The 19917-nt window shown below is 57.0% G+C and overlaps 1 protein-coding gene across 5 annotated transcripts in view; it reads left to right on the forward strand.

The window, feature by feature from the left end:
* The first annotated feature begins 5508 nt into the window (after nt 1-5508).
* The window catches only part of LOC143688564 (maestro heat-like repeat family member 5), a 53035-nt gene continuing 38626 nt past the window's right edge, over nt 5509-19917 (forward strand). For 3 of the 5 annotated variants that reach the window (XR_013178129.1, XM_077166643.1, XM_077166646.1), the window contains exons 1-7: nt 5509-5596; nt 9262-9419; nt 15024-15172; nt 16078-16173; nt 16911-17027; nt 17261-17380; nt 18029-18178. Coding sequence is in view for 4 of the 5 variants with exons in the window: in XM_077166643.1 (XP_077022758.1) it covers nt 15035-15172; nt 16078-16173; nt 16911-17027; nt 17261-17380; nt 18029-18178 (621 nt within the window). In the remaining variant the exon portion in view is untranslated. Of the gene's footprint in view, nt 5597-8318; nt 9013-9261; nt 9420-15023; nt 15173-16077; nt 16174-16910; nt 17028-17260; nt 17381-18028; nt 18179-19917 lie in introns of those variants that run through there. The other 2 variants (XM_077166644.1, XM_077166645.1) reach the window with 2 other exon arrangements.

Consider the following 19917-nt stretch of genomic DNA (forward strand, 5'->3'; position numbering starts at 1 on the left):
ACCTCATGCCCCCTCCCTTGGCACAGGAGGAAATGGGCTCAGAGAGGGACCGTGGCCTGTGTCCGACCCTGCAGCCCTGAGACAGGGCAGGTGGCCTGGCAGGTGGTTCGCGGATCTCCCAGCTCCCTGGCCCGGGCTTGGCCCCGCACACCTCTGCTCCCTCCTTCCCCTCCTGCCCTCCCCATGCCCCTCCCTGCAGGGCACCTCAGGTCCCTTACAGACTGCATTCTGGGTGGGAAGGGATTTTGGAAGCCACCCCACCTTACCCCAACCCCACCCTCACCCCATTATCACCGGCTTGAATCAGAGGATGCTGAGCTGCATTAGTGGGTGCGGCTGGCATTTACTGCACACCCCCTGTGTGCCAGATGCTTCCTAAGCGCACCCCAGGCTGCTGGCAGTGCAGAGCCCCTGGGGTACCCCCTCAGCCCATGAGCAGCAGCCCAGGCGCCCCCACAGAGGAGGACGCTGGGCCTATGTGGGCCCGGGAAACCCTCTGTCCCCCTCCTTCTGGAAGCCGTTGGGTACCCCCACCTTGGGTCCCTCCACCACCCAAGGCCTGAGCTGGGCATGTGGATGAGTGCAGTGCCCGAGCCATGTCCTGAGGGGATTCGGCTGTGTGGCCAGAAGCCTGGCTGCTAGGGCAGACCTCGGGCGGGGAGTGGGGGTGGGGGGGGCGCGTCCGGGCCAGGGAACACAGGCACCCAGCCCAGTCAATGCAGCTGCGGGAGGGAGGGCGCAGGGTGAGGGGAGCGGATGTCCTCCAAGGCCCCTCTGGCTCCTCCCCCTTTCGCCCGCTGTCTCTGGACCACCCAGTCTGAGGACAGTTCCCACCAACGTCTTGCTCCGGCCCGCTCCTCCTCCCCCACCCCTACTACCCTCACAGGGCTTTCTTTCCTGGGAGCCCCCCACCCCTCCCTGGTTCCTTTGGCAAATGCTTGCAGGCGCCGGGGGTCTCCGCAGCACCTGCGGCCAGATGGCAGGAGACAGGAGACGCTTCGTTGACCTCCCTCCCGCTGCAGAGAAACTCAAGTGAAAATCCTGCACTTTGCCGGCGCTCCATGGTCCGCGTGCTGCCCGTTGGGCCCACGGGGTCCCTGAATCCAGAGGAAAGTCAGACACGGCCTCCCTCTCAGCAGGCTCTGCTCCCCCAGGCCCCAGGGGGACCTTCCTAGAACCAGAGCCACCCCCACTGGGCCCTCTTGGATCCTCGGGGTGCAGCCTTTTGCCCCAAGACGAAACCTCAGCTCCTGAGCTCTGTATTTACAAAGGACTTTGCAATCAGTTCGCATCTGTTCCCCAGCCCCCCCAAAGCCCCTGCAAGTATATGCCCCCTGTGGTTTGCTGGACTCTTCCCCCAACGCCATGGCTTTATCTGCACGTCCCTCTGCTGAGATACCTTTTCTATCTTCAACATTTGGCCAACTCCTACCTATGTTTCAAGTGCCAGCTCAAATGCCCCCTCCTCCATGAAGCCTGCCCCACTTTTCCCAGGCAGAAGGGAAGCCTCTGTTCCTGTTTTTGGTAGTAGCGTTGGCCTGCTCAAGTGACTTCCCTCCTTTATGGGGCTGGGAGCCCCCAGGGGCTGACACTGCCTTGTTCACCTCTTCTCCCTTTCCCAAATTGATGGGGAAGGTACTTGGAGGTGCCCAGTTACTACATATTGAATAAATGAATCAGTCAGATGGTGGCTGCCTGGCCTGGCCAGTGGGAAGGAACCTGTGTCCTTCCCGCGCAGCCTCTCCCCGTCGAGGCGGACCTCCCCTTCGAGCTCCCTGGCCCTGCTGCCTCCCCCAGGCTGCCTATCCTGTGGGTCTCAGGGTGGCAGGGACCCTGGGGACTGGGGTAACATAAAACCCCCACTGGCCGCAGGCACCCGGCTGCCTCGGGCAAAACAGCCTCCCGTGTGGGTCTCCAGGCCCTGCCTGGGACACAAGCTGTCGGCAGACCCCAGGCTACCCTTGCACCCAGGCTGACCCCTGGGGTCATGGGGGACTCTTGCCCATCAGAGCCCATCCTTGGCCAACGGGTGCTTCTCGGTCAGGACGGCTCTGGCCCCTGGGGATCAATCCTGGTTTCCGTATGCCCAATCGAGGGGTGATGGGTGTGTGCTTGTGGCGCTGGCTCAGGCCTTTTCTGGGGGAGGTGGAGGACGGTGAGGGTCAAATGGGGCACTGTGGACCCCTCTGCAACCCCCCAGCCAGGGGCCTGCCTCCCGGTCTCCTGCCCTGCACGCCTCTCCTGGGAGGCTGCTCCTCGGCTTCTCCCTTGGGCTGTGCCAATGCCCCCATCGGGAGCCCCCGGGCCCCCCGCTCACAGGCTGTCTCCCCTTCCCCCTGCTTCTCCTGCCTGTGCGTTCGGCTCCCCCCATCCCAGCCCTCCAGCAGGGTCACCACAACCCTGAGCTTTAAATAACTAAATGACCCCGGCCCTCCTGACCGCCTCCAGGTCCCACCTGGCCTTCCTCTGCCCGCCGGCACCCCCGCACTTCCCCCACCCTCACATCATCTCGCCCATGGCCTGCCCCTGCCCGGGACTGCTCTCTGCCTCGCCCTGTGACCTCAGTTCCCTGCGCCCGGGATGGGGTGACCCTGATGGGCACCCGTGAGCTAGTGGCCTGGGTGGGTGGGTGGCACTGCCTGGCCAGAGCGTGCCCTTCAAACCCTGTGATGTCAGCCGACCGTCAGCCCGACCACAGGCTGACACACTCAGCCCCAGGCTTGCCCAGTGTCCCTGAGCAGCACGTGGCCCCTCCCCATGTCTCCTGGGCCTGGGCCTGAGCCTCACGGTGGGCCCGGGACCCCCACCCCCAGGCAGGGGTCTGGAGGCTGCAATGCCCTCTCTGCCTGGCCCTTGGGCTTTAACCCTTGAGTGCAGACCCCTGCCCGTTTCCTCAACCTCGTGACGTTGCTCTGCGCCAGGCCAGGGCCCCAACCTAGCCCCCTCTACATGGGGACCAGAGCCACCCCTCCCTCCTCTCCCCCAGGTTGACCCCCACTGCCACGGAACAGGGCAGGGTGTGGATCTCGGGGACCCCCTTCTCACCCCCACCGAGGCCCAGATCCAAGTGCCTTCCAAGGGCCCTCCAGGGTGAAATCGTGGGTCCCTGGGGGGTGGGGAGCCCACACTACCCTCTGGGATTTGGGGTGCAGTGGGGTTGATTCCAGCCCTCTTCTCGGGGGACAGATGGCCACACTGCCCGTTCAAAGAACATATGGGGACCTGGGAAATGCTCGTTGCCTGTTTCCCTCCAGCCCTCACGGGCCAGGCTGTGCTGGGGTCTTCCCTCCTCCCCCACCTTGTCGCACCCCCACCCCTAGATTGGCCTCAGAGGCTTGGGGAGGGACAGGGCCAGTCTCAGCAAGCCCACTCTCAAGGCGGGGCTGGAGGGGCTCCTCTCACAAGGGTGTTTGCAGAGGTACTGCATCACCCCCCCCCCCGCGACCTTGAGGGAAAGCAGGGTGCCTGGAGGAGGCCCAGCTTGGCCACCAGGAAGCTACCACGCAAACGGGGCCACAGGCCCCTCCTGTTCTCGGAGCCCGGGGCCATCGGGGAACAGCCGCTAGGGTCTTGTGGCAGAGATTCCCCGAAGGGCCGCTACTCCAGGGCTTCTCAGGAATCCACCCCCCAACCCTTGGGCCGTTTTGCTTTCTTCTCAGCTCCCTTCTTGGTCCCCCTCCCGTCTTCACGCAACCTCTGAGGTGCCTGTGCCCACACCTTGCCCCTGGGGCAGTGTCCCCCAAGTGCGGCCTCCTCTGCCCCCAGGAGGGGAGACTGACCCTTGTTTGGTTTACACAGTTGGTGAGTCCTGGACTCGTCTCTGCCTCGAGAAACTGAAAGATGCCCTGTGACTCACAAGTGCCTGAAAAGCTTCCCCAGCATGCCTTATTCATCTGGAACATTCTCTGGGGGAAAACCTCCCAACTGCCTGCCGTCACGGGTGGCTGGCGGTGGGCAGCGGCTCTCAGAAATACCCACCAAAAGCCCTGTTAAGGAACGTGGGAGCCTGAGGGAAGGGCAGCCCCCAGCCAGCTGGGGAGGGGCGCAGGGTAGGAGAGGGGGGCTTTGCACTGGGTCCCCCTGACTACCCCTGGGCTTTGTAAACCACAGGGGAGAGGTTCAGTGCCAACGGCCCTGGGCAGTTAGGGGTAGGTTGAGGAGAACTTAGTTCTAAATTTCAAGGTGTGTGTATGGGGGGGTGTGCAGGCTTCTGTCCTTGGGGTCCTCAGGACGTCCCAGCGGCAGTGGAGAGCAGGTCCTGTGAACAGGCAGGACCCGCGGGAGGAACCTACTGTGCTGTGAGCCTACACCCCAGCTCTGCCTTCATGGGGTGAGCAGGCCGCCCCCCAAGAGCCAGCCTGGCGGCAGTAGGGAGAGGGCAGAGGTCTCCCAGAAGAGACCCTCTCCAGCCAGGGGCTCTTTCCAGGAACCCCTGGAAGCTTCCTCCGAGGAGGCCGTTTTGGAGGTGACCCTGTCTTTTGGACCCCTCAAGCGTTCTCGGGGCCCCGCAGTCCTGGGGGGCTTCCAAACAAGAAGACACTGGGTCGGGGGAGAGGTGTGGGTGGCTGAGCCTCCCACGAGGGGCAGTGGCTTTCTCATGCTTTCCAGAGTGAGGTCCTGCCCTGCCTTGGAGAAGCAGGCTCCTGGCCTGTACCCTGAGTTCCACCAAACTGCCGCAGCACCGGCCGTTGCAGGCAGAATTCTCAGTGGCAGCTCTGCCAGGTGGTGGCTGCTGGGAAATCGGCTTGGCCTGGGGAGGGGTCCTCTCGTGTCCCGTGCTCTCAGGACACACTTTCCTGGCAGTTGCTCCCAGTGAGTCCCGGGAGAACTACAACCCCAGGGAACAGTGACTGGCTTCCCAAGCGGAGGTGTCTGGGGAGGTACTTGCCACCTCCACCAGCCCCCACCCCACGTCAGATGCAGAGCAGTTCTGGGTGGGGATGGTGGCGCCCAGTTCCGTTTCAAATCCCTGCCCTGGCCTGAACCCCCAAAATCCCTGCACAAAGCTTCACAGCAGCTGTTGGTAGACAGGGTTCTCGGGGCACATTCCCACAAGCTGCCCCTTACAAGGCTGCTTTTCCCAACTGCCCTTGGGTCTCCTCTGGTGCTCGGCCCACCCCTCACCCCCACCCCAGGTTGCTGGGACCCTGGGGATTTGGCGTGGGCCTCGTGGGTCAGTCCAGCCTGCCCCTGTTTTACGTTCTCCTCGGAGCCTCCCATAGTCCCTGGCCTTGCCTGGCCTCCCAACGACCTTTAAGATGCCTTACAGGGCTGGACAGCGTCCTGGGCTCTGGGGCAGGGCCTCCCCAGCTCAGGTGAGAAGGAGCCCCCGAGGCTATGCCAGCCTGGGTCTGCTCCCTACCCTGTGAATGCAGAAATCCCCTCAAAATCTCTGCTGACGGCCCCCCCCCCCACGCCCCACCCGCATGCAGGTCCCCACCCCAGGCCCTGCAGGGTGACAGCCGGGCCCCGTCCTTCTCCTCAGGCAGAGGTCACTGCCTCCTCAGTGACCTCGCCACTGACCAGGGGTTCCTGGTGCCAGCTCTCACCTCTCGGGGCTCCCCGCAGCTGTCCCGGTTCCCCCTCAGGATTGAAGGTAATGTTTACTGACTTACATATATTTTCTCCTTTTTGAAAAGCTTCACGTGTAAATTTTTGAAAATACAGAAAAAACATCACCCAGAATCCCAACGGCCAGAGATGACCCCTCATGGTACAACCGAGTCACAGGCCTTTCCACCCCCAGCCCCGGCCCCGGGCAGCGTCCCACATTTAGAATAAATCACCTCCAAAACATGGCTCTCGAACCCTGCCCACCCCTCCTCTTTCTGAACATAAACGGCTATTTCCACGCTGTTGGGGAGCATCCTTCAGTAACGAAGGTGTCATGCATTTGTAATTTTCCCACCGATTATGTCCCTAGACATGGACTCGGGCTCTTGGGCAGCTGTCCCCACCTGGCCCCGAGACCGTGGGGGCTTCGCGCTGCCCACAGGGCTTGCTGGCACCTCCTCTGTGCTGCTGGGTCCTGGCTGTTATGTTTACCACCTTTTAAGCCGTCCCCAGGGAGAGAGACTTTTTCATGTCTCGGCCTTTCCCTTCAGGGCTGTCTCTGCGTGCATCGCATCCATCCTCACCCATGGGGGCTCCAGGGGGCTGCGGATGCATGGCCTGGCCCCTGCCACGGAGCCATCCCATAGGCGGGCAGAAAGGAGCCTTGGCTGAGGGCCAGGATGGGAAGCCCCACCCCGAGGGGGGTTTGGAGTGAGAGTGGACGGGGTCTGGGCTGGGCAGCGGGTGAAGGAGCGTTCTGGGTGGCAGGCATGGCAGAGGCTCAGGGCAGGGGCACCAGGAGCTGCCCAGAGACCGAAAGAAAGCCCAGTGGCTGGGCCACAGGGAGCAGGGGTCTTGGCATGGCCTGGCCGGACACAGGGCAGAGGAGTCCCCAGGGGATGGGCTGCAGGTTGGCTGTTCCCTTCTCTCAAGTGCGGTGGGATGCGGCAGAGAGGGGCCGTCTCGCTGCATGGGGACCGGTGGTGGGTCAGCCAGGGGCTAGTGGTCTCAGAGCGAGAGGAAGAGCAGGGAACAGACAGCAGGCATGTTCAGGACCCGGAGTCATGTGGCAGCAGGAGGGAAAACTGTAGCTGGGGGCTTCCTGGGCCTCCCCACTCCTGAAGCTTTCCCAGCCGATCCCCACCTTCTCCCCCAGAGGCGAACCGGCCAGTTATTCTTGGTACTCAGTTATCTTGGGCCAGCTGTCCTCTGACCAGATTTCCTGGGTCTCACCTTGCCTCCTCCAGGAAGCCACCCTGGATTCCCACTGTCACTCCTTGTCCCCACTCCAGGCTGGGAGTGGAATGGTTGGAGAATGAAAAGAATTTTGAGAACCAGAATACCCGTCTCCTCCCACCATCTCAACAGCCCCAGGTGGAGGCCGATAGCCACTGTCCCTCAGGAGGGGTTCTGCTGGAACCAGTGCCCAGTCTGCGTCTGCAGCCTCGGAAGTCCCAGGGACAGTGCCCTACACGCGCCACTCTTCCCACTGGACTCGAGAGCCTCCTCCCAGCTCATCCTCATTAGCACGCTCACCTGAATGCGTCCCCTCTCCCCCTCTGCCCTCCCTTCCTCCTTCCTCCCCACCTTCCTGTCCACGTGAAGGTGGGCGGGTCTTTAAGGATCTTGCAGGCGGTTGGAAGGGAGCTGGGAGCTACAGCGCAGGACAGAGGGGGTACTGGGGTGTCAGAGAGAGGGACGGCCCAGGAAAAGTTGGCGGAAGGGGCCGATGCTGAAACCCAGTGTGGAATGACGGGTTGTCCTCAGGGTGTGGCTCCAGGGAATGGTCCCTTGCTGCTGGGGGTGGGAGGGGTGGCGAGGGGAGCAAAGATGCGGGGATGGGGTAGGGCTGGCATGGGGGACACCATGGCCAGGCTAGGGACATCCCATGCAGGGGCAGGGGAAGGGCAGGGTGGGTTGTCAGGGTTAGGAGGATGCCTCACGCTCCGCCCATCGGGGATGCAGAATGCTTCCATTGGTTCATTCACTCACCTATTCACACACCCATTCTCTCACTTACACTCACTCATTCATTCACCCTTTCTCATACCCATTCACTCACCTAGTCACTGATTCACTCACCCATTCACCCATTCGCTTACCCACTCACTCATTCATCACCCACTCACTCATTCATTCACCCATTCACTCACTCATTCATTTATTAACCCATCCATTCATTCACTCACCTATTCACACTTGCACACACCCATTCACTCACCCATTCATAGTTGTACTTACTCACTCATTCACTCACTCACTCACACTTGCACTCACGCATTCATCCACTCACATGTTCACTCATCCACACATTCATTTACTCATGTTCACCCTCACATTCATTCATTCATGTTTACTCCTGCATTCATTCACTCACTCACCCATACACTTATTCTTGCAATCACTCTTGTGTACACTCATACATTCATTTGCATTCATTCATTCAACCTGCACACAATGAGCACCCACCATGTCAGGTCTTCTACCATGTCTGAGGGGTGCAAAGAGGACCAGGGCAGATCCAGCCCTGCCCCATGGAGCTTTCAGTCCAGGAGGGAACATACTTAAGCAGACCTGATGTCTAAGTAGTGAATGAACGTCACGGGGGGCCATGCAGGGAAGTTGGTCTGGAGATGGAGGTTCTAATGAGGACAATCCCAAGGGGTGGTGGAGAAGATCTGTAGAAAGCAGCCTGGGGAAGCGGGTGTGGGGGCCCTGATGCCAGGAAGAGGTGGAGGGAAGAGAGAGGGGCCAGGGTGGCGCAGGGGGTCAGAAAACCATGGAATGGCCCATTCAGGTCAGCACTTTTGCACAGGTCAGTCCTGGGACAGAGAGGAGGACAGATTGAGAGAGAGAATCACCAGCAGAAGGTGCAGTGAGGCCCTCGTGGGGCTCACCAGTAGAGGCAAGGCTGCAGTGATTGCAAGCAGGGGCAGCTTTCTGGAAAGATAGGCATTAGAGTTGGCCAGAGCTGCTGCAATGGAGAGTAGATGGGAAGGTGAGAGGGATCCCAGGACCTCCACTGGCTGGGTGGGGAGCTTGAAAACCTGAGTGGAAGTCTGTGGCCATCCCTTGGGCCGGTGAGATGCCTGAGAACCCTCTCCAGGTAGCCAGGGGGTCCTTTTAGGTGTGGAGGCACTGAGAGCGGGTCAAAGGGGAAGAAGGTTCAGGACACAGGACGGGGTGGTGGGAAAGCTGTGGGATCACCGTGCACCTGGGAGAAGTCAGAGAGCAAAGCGGGTGAGGCCTCCAGGCTCGTGGGCCATCCCCTGTGGTCCCCAACAGCACCCAGGGGCACAGGATGCAGGAGGGGAGATGGGTGGAGAGGCAGGCAGCTCTACCCCACCTCCCCTGTGACTCGGGTGAGCTGCATAAACGCGGTCAGGCTGCCTGTGCCTGCTGAGCCGCTGTCAGCTGCTCCCTGGGACACCTGCTAAGCTTCTTGGAAATTGTGACAAGGTACGGCTTAGGTAGATGCAGGTTACTGTCCCTGCCACAGGGACAGGGAAAGCACCGAGTTCATGACCCTCCTCTGTCCCTCCTCCCCTAGGTTCCATACAGACCTTTCCGGGCTGCAGCCACAGGCGGGTGGCGGGGGGGGCCCTGGTAGGTCAGAGGCGCCAACTCTGGGTGGTAGGGAAAGGATAGGGGGCACCAACTATAGTGTGAAGGGGGGTCCTGGTAAGGTCTGGCCTTTCTTTCTGGCAGGTTCTAGTGAGTCTTTTGCATTGGACACTGCCCTCCACCCCCACCACAAGACCTGGCCCTTCCAGAATCCCAGCTACCCTTGGTAGCTGCACCCAGCGATGGCTTCCACCAGAGAGACAGTTGCTTGCCTCCCACTGAAGAGCAAGAGCTGGTGAATGGTAAGGAGAGGTGCAGGGACCAGGGTTGGGCTCGGGCGGGGGCAAGGGGCTGCACTACCCACCCCTGGCAGTGAGACCCACGGGGACCCTCCTCCAGGCAAGGCTTCTGCAGGGAGGGTGAGGGAAGGGGGCCCTGGAATGGCAGTCAGAGCCCATGTTTGGGTGGCTGTGCCCTGGCCACAGTGCCTTGGTGTCCCTCAGGGCTCCTGCCAGTCCCTTTGGCAGAGCCTTTGCCTCCTCATTCCCAATAGAAAGCGTGGATCACCATTCATTGAGCGAGGTATTTTATTTTATAAGTTTTGGAGTTATCTTGGTCAGCCAGCAATGGAAAGCATCTACCACTGTAGGGTGTTACCACGGGGTCCAGAGGGTGGGCTCCTCTGGGTCAGTAGGAAAGAGTGTGGGGTCACGGATGCACACCCCACAGGTGTGGGAGGGTGCCGCCCGTGTGCGCTGCCCCTGCAGTGTGTGCAGCCGGCAGGTCTGCCATTCACACGCATTCACACCTTCTGGGATTCCATGGCCCTCTCTTCTGGCCTCCTGACACTCGTTTAGGGGAGCAGGCAGACAGAAACATCTAGAAGGGCTTCAGGGAACCACCATGGACCAGAGCCATACAAACCTGACAAAGGGGCAAGGTTTTCTTCAGAGACCCCGGCTGTATGCCCTCCTCGCCCTCCTCTTCAGTACCCATGTCTGCCCCTCGTCTCACTCGACCCTCCTTGGCAGCACCTCTGGCTCACTGCAGAGCAGCTGAAAGTGAGGCCAAAGGAACCCCAAAGAGGGCAGGTGGCTGTGTGGGGAGCAGAGGCTGCAGCAGATCACTCACCTGCACACGCTCTGTCCCCATCCTTGAAGGCCTTGGATCCTCCATCCCTGGGGAGGGACAGGTGGGTGTGGAGTCAGTCTCATCATTCGGACACCATGTGCAAAACACTCGGTGGGAGCCTTGTTCTAGGTGTTCTGGGAGCACAAAGAGGAGGCTGACCTAGATTCTCCCTCGAAGGAATTCTAAAACCTTTCATACCTGGGATCTAGTAGGTCCTCAACAAGTTGTATCAAAACAATGAGTGAGCAAATGAATGAATGAACAAGGGAAAGAATGAACAATCAATCAAATGAGTGAGCACATAAGTGAATGGGTTCGTGAATGAATGAGTGAGTGAATGATGCCAGCTGGCCAGTGCCACCACTGAGGCCCCCTAACCAGATGGGTTGAGTTGGACCGGGCTGCAGAATCACATTTTAAGTTTCAGCTGTGGAGGTTGGAGAGAAGATGGACCGTGTCTTGGCTGCAGGTGTGGTTCAGGGCTCCTTAAGACCACCCATGAAGAGACGACAGTCAGATTAGAGACAGCTCCAGATGGGTCGTGGAAAACCCATCAGCCCAGGCTAGACTCATGGGGCATTGTGTTCTCGGTGTCACTCCTTTGCCACTGGGGCAGTTGTCTCCCGTGTTGGAAGATGACAAATTATACTATGAGACTGAAGATAGGATTAGAAGAACCTGTCTCCCACCCAGGAGGCCATCAACTCACTAGCTGTCGGGGTGTCAGAACTTTGCACAACAACCCTATACAATCAACTGGCATTAGATATATTGTCTTGCCAAGGAGGTATGTGTATGTGTGACACTTGCGTGCATCTGATTCTTCTGGGCCCCATAACCCCCATCTGGTTAGGGGCCCTCAGTGGTGGCGCTGGCCAGCTGGCATCATTCACTCACTCATTCATTCACGAACCCATTCACTTATGTGCTCACTCATTTGATTGATTGTTCATTCTTTCCCTTGTTCATTCATTCATTTGCTCACTCATTGTTTTGATAAAACTTACTGAGGACCTACTAGATCCCAGGTATGAAAGGTTTTAGAATTCCTTCGAGGGAGAATCTAGGTCAGCCTCTTCTTTGTGCTCCCAGAACACCCAGAACAAACTCATCATTTTTGGTGAGTTTAGCTTGGGTTAATGAGGTGTTCCACGATCCATTTAGAGCTGTCTCTGGTTTCGCAATAGTCTCTTCGTGGGATTCTGTAGTATGGGAAGAGGTCCTGAGAGCCCTGGGTTTCTAATGATCCCTTCTGGAAGCTTCTCCTAAACAGCCATCAGGGTCAGCATCAATTGTATAATAAGAAACATCCAGTCGACGGGTAGTCCTTTGGGTACCTTGTGTCCACATACCAGCCAATGCCATTGAAGGGCTTAGTAAAGATTTAATAAAGACTCTAAGGAATGGGATAGTGGCTTGGAGAGCTAATTGAGGGTAAGCCCAAAGGAAGATTAAAACCTTGGGTGGCTGGAGAAAAATGGTGTCTCTTTAGAGGGAGTCTGGATCCTGCAGTAGGCTCTTGTTTTGATGGAATGGAAACCCTACTCTGTTGGGTTTCGTCTACTATATGGTGTGCTGGAAAGATGAAGAAACTCTGTTCAAGGTAGGAGTACCTAGGGCAGGATAGGGTAGAGAGAAGAGGGCATAAAATCATGGTGAAGGTAGGGTACTGTTGGGGTTGGAGATGGGGCATTGTAAGAGGCATATGAAGAGTGGGAGAATGTCTAGACTGACAGTGAAAAGGAAGAAATGGGGAATAAGAAGAAGAAATTCAGGTGGGTCCTGAGCCATGATCTTGGGTGCCATGTACTTGTTCGGCCACCTTGGGCGAAAACTGTCTGCATCAGATGCCATCTGCTTCTGGAAGCCACGAATCAATTTTAGCATGTTTTAGTTGTGACATGTGGACCCAGGGGCCAATTCCCTGTAGTTTTACTGATGCAGTGGTGGTCAGTAAGACTTGGTAAGGTCCCTTACCTCTGGGGTCCCAAGCATCTTTCGTGGACGCCTCTTCCATTACATCAGTTCTCCATCTGAAGGCCAAGTAGAGTCCCTTTCCCTTTCTCGGGAAAGGCAGGCTGGGTCTGGGATTGGTGAACTGGGCATGTGTGGTTAGTCCCTTTCAATATCACCTTCACACTGTAATAATTTGGAGTCCAGTGTTGTAGGTTAAATAACAGGCCTCAGGGCTCTTCCCTTCATGAACCAGTGGTTAGCCAGTGTTTTCACGACGCTTAGACCTTAGGGCCATCGAGGCTGAGAAGCCTGGCCAGTAGAGAGAGAGATTCAGGAAACTCAGTTAACGTAAGTTTCAAGAAGTCATTTATCCTTTCTACCTTTCCTGATAACTGAGGATGGTAGGGGCAGTGAAGCTTTTGTCTGATAGGTGAGATCTTGCCAAGTTCCTTGATTACACTTCCAATAGATTGGGAGCCTCCATCACTCGAGAGAATAACAGGACTTCCCCAGGTAGGGAAAACAAAGTCTAAAAGTTTTTTTTTTTTAGTTACTGTCAGAGCAGCAGCCTTGGAACAAGGGAAAGTCATTATCCAGCCAGAAAATAGACATAACACCAAGGACATATTCGCCTCCTATAGAAGGGAGTAGATTTATAAAGTTCATTTGCAGATGTCCAAAAGGCCCTGTGGGCCAAGGCATTTGACCGCATCCCACCTTTACAGGTTGACCTGGCTTATGTAACTGGCAGGTGGAGCATGCTTCATAGATCTGCTTGGCTTCTCATTTGCAGTCCCTTTTCACCTAAGACGGAGATCTGAGCTGTAGCTGACTGCAAGCTCTTTCAGGGAAGCAACTGAGTACATGAATAACAAGAAACTTTCCTGTTTCTATGGCATGTGCAACTTTTTAAGAATAACTGAAATTATGATCGCTAACGCGCTAATGTTGTGGGCATCTGCCAGATCAACATGAGGACCTGTCATAGACAGTGAGGACACTGACAGATTGCTAGAAATTCTACATAATTTCCTAATTATTTATATTAGTAACATTTTGCCAATACAAATTCAAGCAACAGAAGGTCAGAAAATTCCTTCTAATTTGACAATACGTCCCACACCTCTCATAACATATCAAATAAACCTAACTATTTCTAGCACTTCTCTGTTTATAAGAGGAAAGCACAAATCCTTTCTGGTGTCTCAGGAGCTCTCTGTAAAATCCCAAAGACAGTTTGAAATTAAAAAAAGATATCACTTAAGATTTGATTTGGAGAAAGAAAAATGTCAAAAGCTGACAGGAGATTTGAATACTTAGATAATTATGGGAGCATAGGTCGCTGATCAACAATAGCTTGTTACCTACTTAACCAAAGTAAACAAGATTTTAAAAGTAAAATAGGAGGTGGAAAAAAAAGGAAGTAAAAACTTAGCTCTTTTAAAAATGAGAAGACTTATTCTCAATGTAGGGCAGTAAGGCCAGTATAAAGTACAGAATATTATTCTGAGAAGAAACAGAATCTTTGCCTTGTAGGCAAATTACTCAGATGGGTAAGTAAAACCTTTTACAGCCTCTTAATAAAAGCAGACCAATAATCCAAGGGACATGTCTTCATATTAACGGAGAGAAAAGCAAATTCTAGTTCAGCATGAAAACGTTGTTTAATGCAAAAGCTCTTCAAAACATCCTATAAATAAACCTACCAAATCTTAGCCCGTGTTGTCTGAAACAAATAAAATTCATTTCCACAAACCTTCTACAATTTTCCATATTCATCAGGTTTTATCTTACCCTTCCCTGTTCCTCATTCTGCAAGACCAATTCAGTTTACTTCAGGACAAAGCTACTCTCTTTTTCCTTAACAAAAATGCACCCTGCAGACCTTGCAAACTTAAGTTTCCCAAAAGATCTTGGAAATTGTCTTCAAGCTGATATACTACCAAGCAATAATACCCGAAATAAAATTTGTCAGAATAAAAACTCAATTGGGTTAAACACTAATTTACACTTGTCATCATTTCAAACATCTAGCTGATATCATGCTAGCTTGTTGGATCAGTAAACCTGTGCACATTTTAGGAAGAACATACCCAAGTAAAATAAAATCTGTATGCTTGTATTGTGCTCAATGCTGATAAATCAGAAGACATAACTGTTTTTACTTAACCAGCAATATTAAACTACTCCTATTCACCAAAGGTTTGCCTGGATGATATGCACTTGAACTTTTAAAACATTTGGTGGGAATTTCAAATTTCAAAAGTTATCAGGAGGAAACTCAAGAGAAAAGTTCAAAGAGGAAATAGGGCCCTGGATTTTTTTGGCTCTGAGGGGCCCTAGGGTTTACACTAGACCAATTTATCAGGTGCAATGAGTAGGGTAGAGATCCAGCTTTGTTTTTGGTTCTAAGTGGGGAGCGATTACTTCGGCACATTGAGCAATCCCTGTTTGTTTCTCTCTGGTCTGTCATGTCGTGTCTTCGCTGTGGGGCGTGTATGGTCTCCCCAAGTGGATTCCCAGCTCTATCTGGGAACCGCCTCGCTCTGGGCTGACCCTGTCCTGAGTCAACAATGTGCCTCCTGAATCAGCCTTCTTGGCCTCCAGGAAATGCAGGTCTTCCCTGAATACACTGCCTTTTCAGCCTCCCAGCATTCTTGCACACCTTTTCCCCCCAGATGCATTTTGAAGGAAGTGCTTCTTGCAGGTGTGATTTCAGGACACAGCAGGAGCAGGTGTTGTGGGGTTTGGGGGCCTGAGACTGCCCCTGGAGCTGTGGCCAGCCCTGGCACTACCTCTCTGTTCTCTGTTTGCTGCAGACCACCTGGGCATGGTGTCCCTGGCTGAGCCCCTGGGTTACCGCCCTCCCCAGGAGGATGTGCTGGTCAGCCAAGTCAGGGCCATGTCAGAGGTCAAAACAAGCCTGGTCCTGGAGACCATCTGCAACGCTCTGCAGGAGAGCAGCACGGTAGGGTTCCCGAGCGGCCGTGAACACTGCCGGGAGCACCCTCCCTCACCCTCTGTGGCTCCCATGGTGGAGAGAGTCTCTGTGCCTGGGGCCACAAGGGGACCAGGGGCCCTGCAGGCCATTCTGTCCTTTGCCAGGTGCTTGCTGCCACCATCGCCATCTGTAGTCCCTCAGCATGCAGGCCTGGGGCTCCCTGGGGCTCTGCAGTCCTGGGGCCCCTAGCCCCACAGTCTGCTCTGGGAGAGAGTCAGGGTAGGAGCTGTTCCTCCCTGCCAGCACAGAGGAGTCACCTGCAGACCCCTGGCCTGCCTCTGGCCATCTGGTGCTCGAAAGCTACAGCCGATTGCTGATTGAGCAAGTGTGGGCCTGCATTCCTCACTGAGCCATAGGAACCCCCTGCCTTGCCCTGGAAGCCATGGGTGCTCTCCAAGGACTGCCTGTGAAAAGGAAGGGGCCCCACAGCTGAAGGGTGCATGGGGCAGGGGTGGCAGCAGCAGGAAGGAGCAGCTGTGCAAAGGCCCTGGGGCTAGTGTGGCAGTAGCATCAGAAGGGCTGTACTTGGGAGACACGGGCAGGGTAGGTCCTGACTTTATCTTTGGGTCAGGGGTGAGGGGGTAGGGGGTGGCTGAGAGTCTCCATCAGAGGAGGATGTGGCCAGAATCACATTCTCAGAAGGGGGCCCAGCTGCTCGTGGGGCTTCATCTCAGCCTTTCTTTTACCCTTTGGGGGTGGCCCGCTGTGCTCTCTGCTGCCCCGAGGGGACTCTGGGCCCCAGGGCTTGCAGGATCCTGGGGTCTCCAGCCTCTCCCAGCCCTGGCAGGAGACTCTGAGTGGCCCGCACACTCGCCGGCTGTTGGTCTGGGGGGGGTCGGGGCAGGAAGATTGGGCCTGTGCTCTGTCCCCAGCTCCTCGGGAAGAGGCTGGAACCAAATGCTGCCAACGCCTCCATCTGTGAGCTTCTGGCCTCCGTGAACCTGGACCCCACACTGCCTTTGGAGAAGGTCAGTGCCCGGCCCACAGGGCTGCCCAGAAGTCTCCCCAACCCCACGGCGGCTGGGGTCCGGCTCTAAGATCCCCGCGCGGGTGTAGCCAAGGGCAGGTCCCATGGCCACCCAAGCCACTTCCCCCACCCCAGAGCCTCTGGACAGAACACCCCAGAAAGACTTGAGGGCTCCCTGCCTGGGCTGCCCCCATACTTGGTCCCCACCGGGTTTTCAGCCACGTACCAGGTTCTGAGGATTCATCACGGAGCCCTATCAGCTGAGCATCTGCTGCCGGCCAGGATGGGGGGCTCTGTGAAGGACCCTGAGATGGACTGGGCTCAGCCACAGGCAGGGATCACGGCAGACTCGGGAATGCTTGGGTGGGGCCGGCTGGCCCTGGACTAACCTCACCAGGAAGCACAGGCAGGGGGCCTACTCTGAGGGCCTGACCCCCGGGAACCTGCAGACCAAAGGGCAGCAAGGAGGTCCCTCGCAGCCACGCTGGGACAGGGCTTGGGGGGTCGAGCAGGACCTGGCAGAGGATGCACCCCACCCCCACAAACACGCAAAGGGGGCTGAGAGCCGGTGCATGTGTGTTGGTGGGGGGGAGCGTGCTGCCAGAGCCCCCTGTGGGGAGCAGAACTGGGCAGGAGCCCGAGCCCCTGATGGTGGACCGAGGGCCGGTGGGTGCAGGGGGTGGGGACCCCGCGCCGTCTAGGGGAGGGGTCCCCTATCTCAGCCCCCTGTTCTCCCAGACCTTCCTCTTCCGCTGCTACGGCCTGATGCTCCGGGAAGCCGCCAGCGGGGACCTGGTGAAGAAGCACCTGGCCAGCCTCCTGGAGCTGTCCCACCAGTTCGCTGCCCAGCGAGAGGTGGGTTGGCAGCTGGGGGGGTCCCCGCCGCTCCCACAGCCCGCGCGCCCACTGCAGACTGGCACCGCGTGCCACCTCGCGTTTAAAACCCAGCTGCCGTATGAGCGAGCGGCCGGGACGCCCTGGGTGGAGTCAGCCATGCGCTGTGTCCTCCCTGTCCCCTCCCGGGGCCCCGCGCGGCCTATGCGGGGCACGGCCCAGCCCACTGCCAGCCCACGGTCCCCCCATGGCAGGGCATCGCGATGGCCGTGGGCTTAACGTCCACCTCGCACCTGGAGGAGGTGTGGGCCGTGCTGGAGCACCTGGGCCGGACCCGGTTCCTGAGATCCACCTTCACAGGCCCCGACAGCCAGGTAGCGAGGCCGCAGCGCGCAGGTCGGGGGCGCATTCCCGGGAGAGGGCACCGCTGGGCAAGCGGAGGCAGGGTGAAGCTCTGCGTCCTGTGTGCCTGGCCCTCTCCTTGTGTCCTAGAGACCCTCATAAAGTGGGGGTGTAACCCTGCCCCCCACCTCTCTGAGGGGCTAAGGTATGGGACTCAGGCAGGAGGAAGGTTCAGTGAAGGCCGCCGTGGCCCAGTGCTGGTGGGGAGTCCCGTCCTGGTGCCACCCCCGGTTGCGCCACAACCTTGTTGGGGCTGGGAATCCGGGCTCAGGCTCTTGGTCCCGGGCCTGCCCTTGACCTGATGTGTATGGTCTGGGCCTCGGTTTCCCCTCCTGACCGTGGCAGGTGACAGGCACGTCTCCGTCTTCCCAGCAAGGGTCCTGAGGCCGCAGCTGGCTGGGAAGACAGAGACCAAGTGGGAGCACTGGGAGGGGCTGGGGCAGCCTGGGAGGGCTACTAGCGCAGCAAGGCTGGAGGAGCATGGATCCCTCGGGCCTGGGGAGGGGGCTCTGCGGGGACCCAGGCAGGAGGCACTGAGCGTGGTGTGTGGGTCCGTTTGCCCTGAGGGCAGGAGGATGGGGTCAGCCCCAGCCCAGGTGCGAGCTCCTGCCCGCCTGCAGCCGCTGGACTCCAGCCCGCACTGGAGGTGGGTGGGCAGCACCACCCTGCTGTGCTACGGGCAGATGGCCACGCATGCCAGAGGGAACATCCTGCCCTGGGTGGACAACGTCGCCTCCAGGATGGTGTACTACTTCTCCAGCAGCTGCTACGTGAGTGGGCCCTCCACCAGGGGCTGTCCCTGCACAGTGGCCCTTGGACACCCTGCGTCTGTCCTCGCCGGGAGCCTGTGGGCAGTGGGGAGGTGGGAAGGGCAGGAAGTCTGCCCCCTCGGCGAGCAGCTCGTGTGCTCTGCTTAGCCAGATGCCCGCTTTATGCACCTGATCTGCTCCTGCACAGGTGCTTACGAGCCTGGAAAACGGGGCTGGGGCAGGTGGCGAGGGGGCCGGGCAGAACTCACCCCACAGCCCCAGGTGGCCGTACGTTGCCCTTTTCTCCTGGGTTGGGGCAGCTCTGGCTGGGGGGAGGCGGGGGCGGGGGCGGGGGCGGGCAGGGATAGGCCCTGACCAGTCCAGTGCAGCACTGCCCGTCCTCATCTAAGGACAGCGGCAGGAGGCAGGAGTCCCTCCGGAGGGCACTTTCACTTCTCTCTGCGCTTCAAAAACCCACGTATCACCCAGGGAGTGCGCCAAAGCAAATCTCCCGCTCTTGACTGTCCAGTCCTGCCTGGGTCCCTGTTGCATGCGTGCATGTGTGTGTGTGTGTGTGCGTGCATGTGGTGTCTGTATGTGTGTGATGTGGTGTGCATGTGCATATGTGGTGTGTGTGATGTGTACGTGTGTGTGGTGTGTGTGTGATGTAGGCGTGTTTGTGATGAGCGTATGTGATGCACTGTATATGTGATGCCGTACGTGTGTGTTATGTGGGTATGTGATGTGTGTGTGTGTGGTATGTGATGTTTGTGTTATGTGGGTATGTGATGTGTGTGTGTGTGATATGCTGTGCATGTGGTGTGATGTGGTGTATGTGTGGTGTGTGTGATGTGTGTGATGTATGAGTGTTTGTGATGTGTGTGTGTGATGCACTGTGTGTGTGAGTCCGTGTGTGTGGCATGGCATGTGGATTGTGATTGTGATGTGTGGGTGTGTGATGTGTGTGTGTGATGGAGATGGTGTGTTTAGGGGTGTATGTAGGTGTGCTTGGAGTATGATGCACCTTGTGGGTGTGTTTAGGGGATTGTGGAGGAGTGCTTGGTGTGTGGTGTGATGCGGTATGCGTGAGTGGAGTGTGTGTAGGTGTGCGTGTGCGGCGCATGTGCTCTCTGTCCCACTCTCGTGGATACAGGTGAGGACCCCCTGTCACCCTCCCATCAGCTTCCTCAGGTGGCACCTGCTAAGCCTCCCTGTGAGTCACTCAGTGGCTCTTGTCAAATTCTTGGCCCTTTCCAAGAAAGACTGAAATTAAGGAGCGCATATCTGAATAGACCTATAATAAGCAAATACATCGAATTAGTGACTAAAAAAATTACCCATAAAGAAAAACGCAAGTCCAAATGGCTTCAGTGATGAATTCTACCAAAGGTTTAAAGAAGAATCAATGCCAATTCTTCACAAACTCGTCCAGACAAGCAGGAAAGGATAGAACACTTCTCAACTCCCTCCACATGGCCAGTGTTATCCTGATAGCCAAACCAGACAAATTTCATACAGAACTACAGATCAATATCCCCTACATCTGTGAAAATACAGGCAAACCAAACCCAGCAACACAGAGAAATTACACACCAAGACCAGGGGGTGTCTATCCCAGAAAAGCGAGGAGGGCGTGCAGCCCAACCCATTAATGTGATACATCACATGAGTAAAAGAAAAAGCAGAAACCACATGATTGCCAATAGAGGTGGAGAAAGCAAATGACAATACCCAATACTCTTTCATGGCAAACAATCAAC

This window comes from Tamandua tetradactyla, chromosome 6, assembly GCF_023851605.1.
Source record: "Tamandua tetradactyla isolate mTamTet1 chromosome 6, mTamTet1.pri, whole genome shotgun sequence".
NCBI lineage: Eukaryota > Metazoa > Chordata > Mammalia > Pilosa > Myrmecophagidae > Tamandua > Tamandua tetradactyla.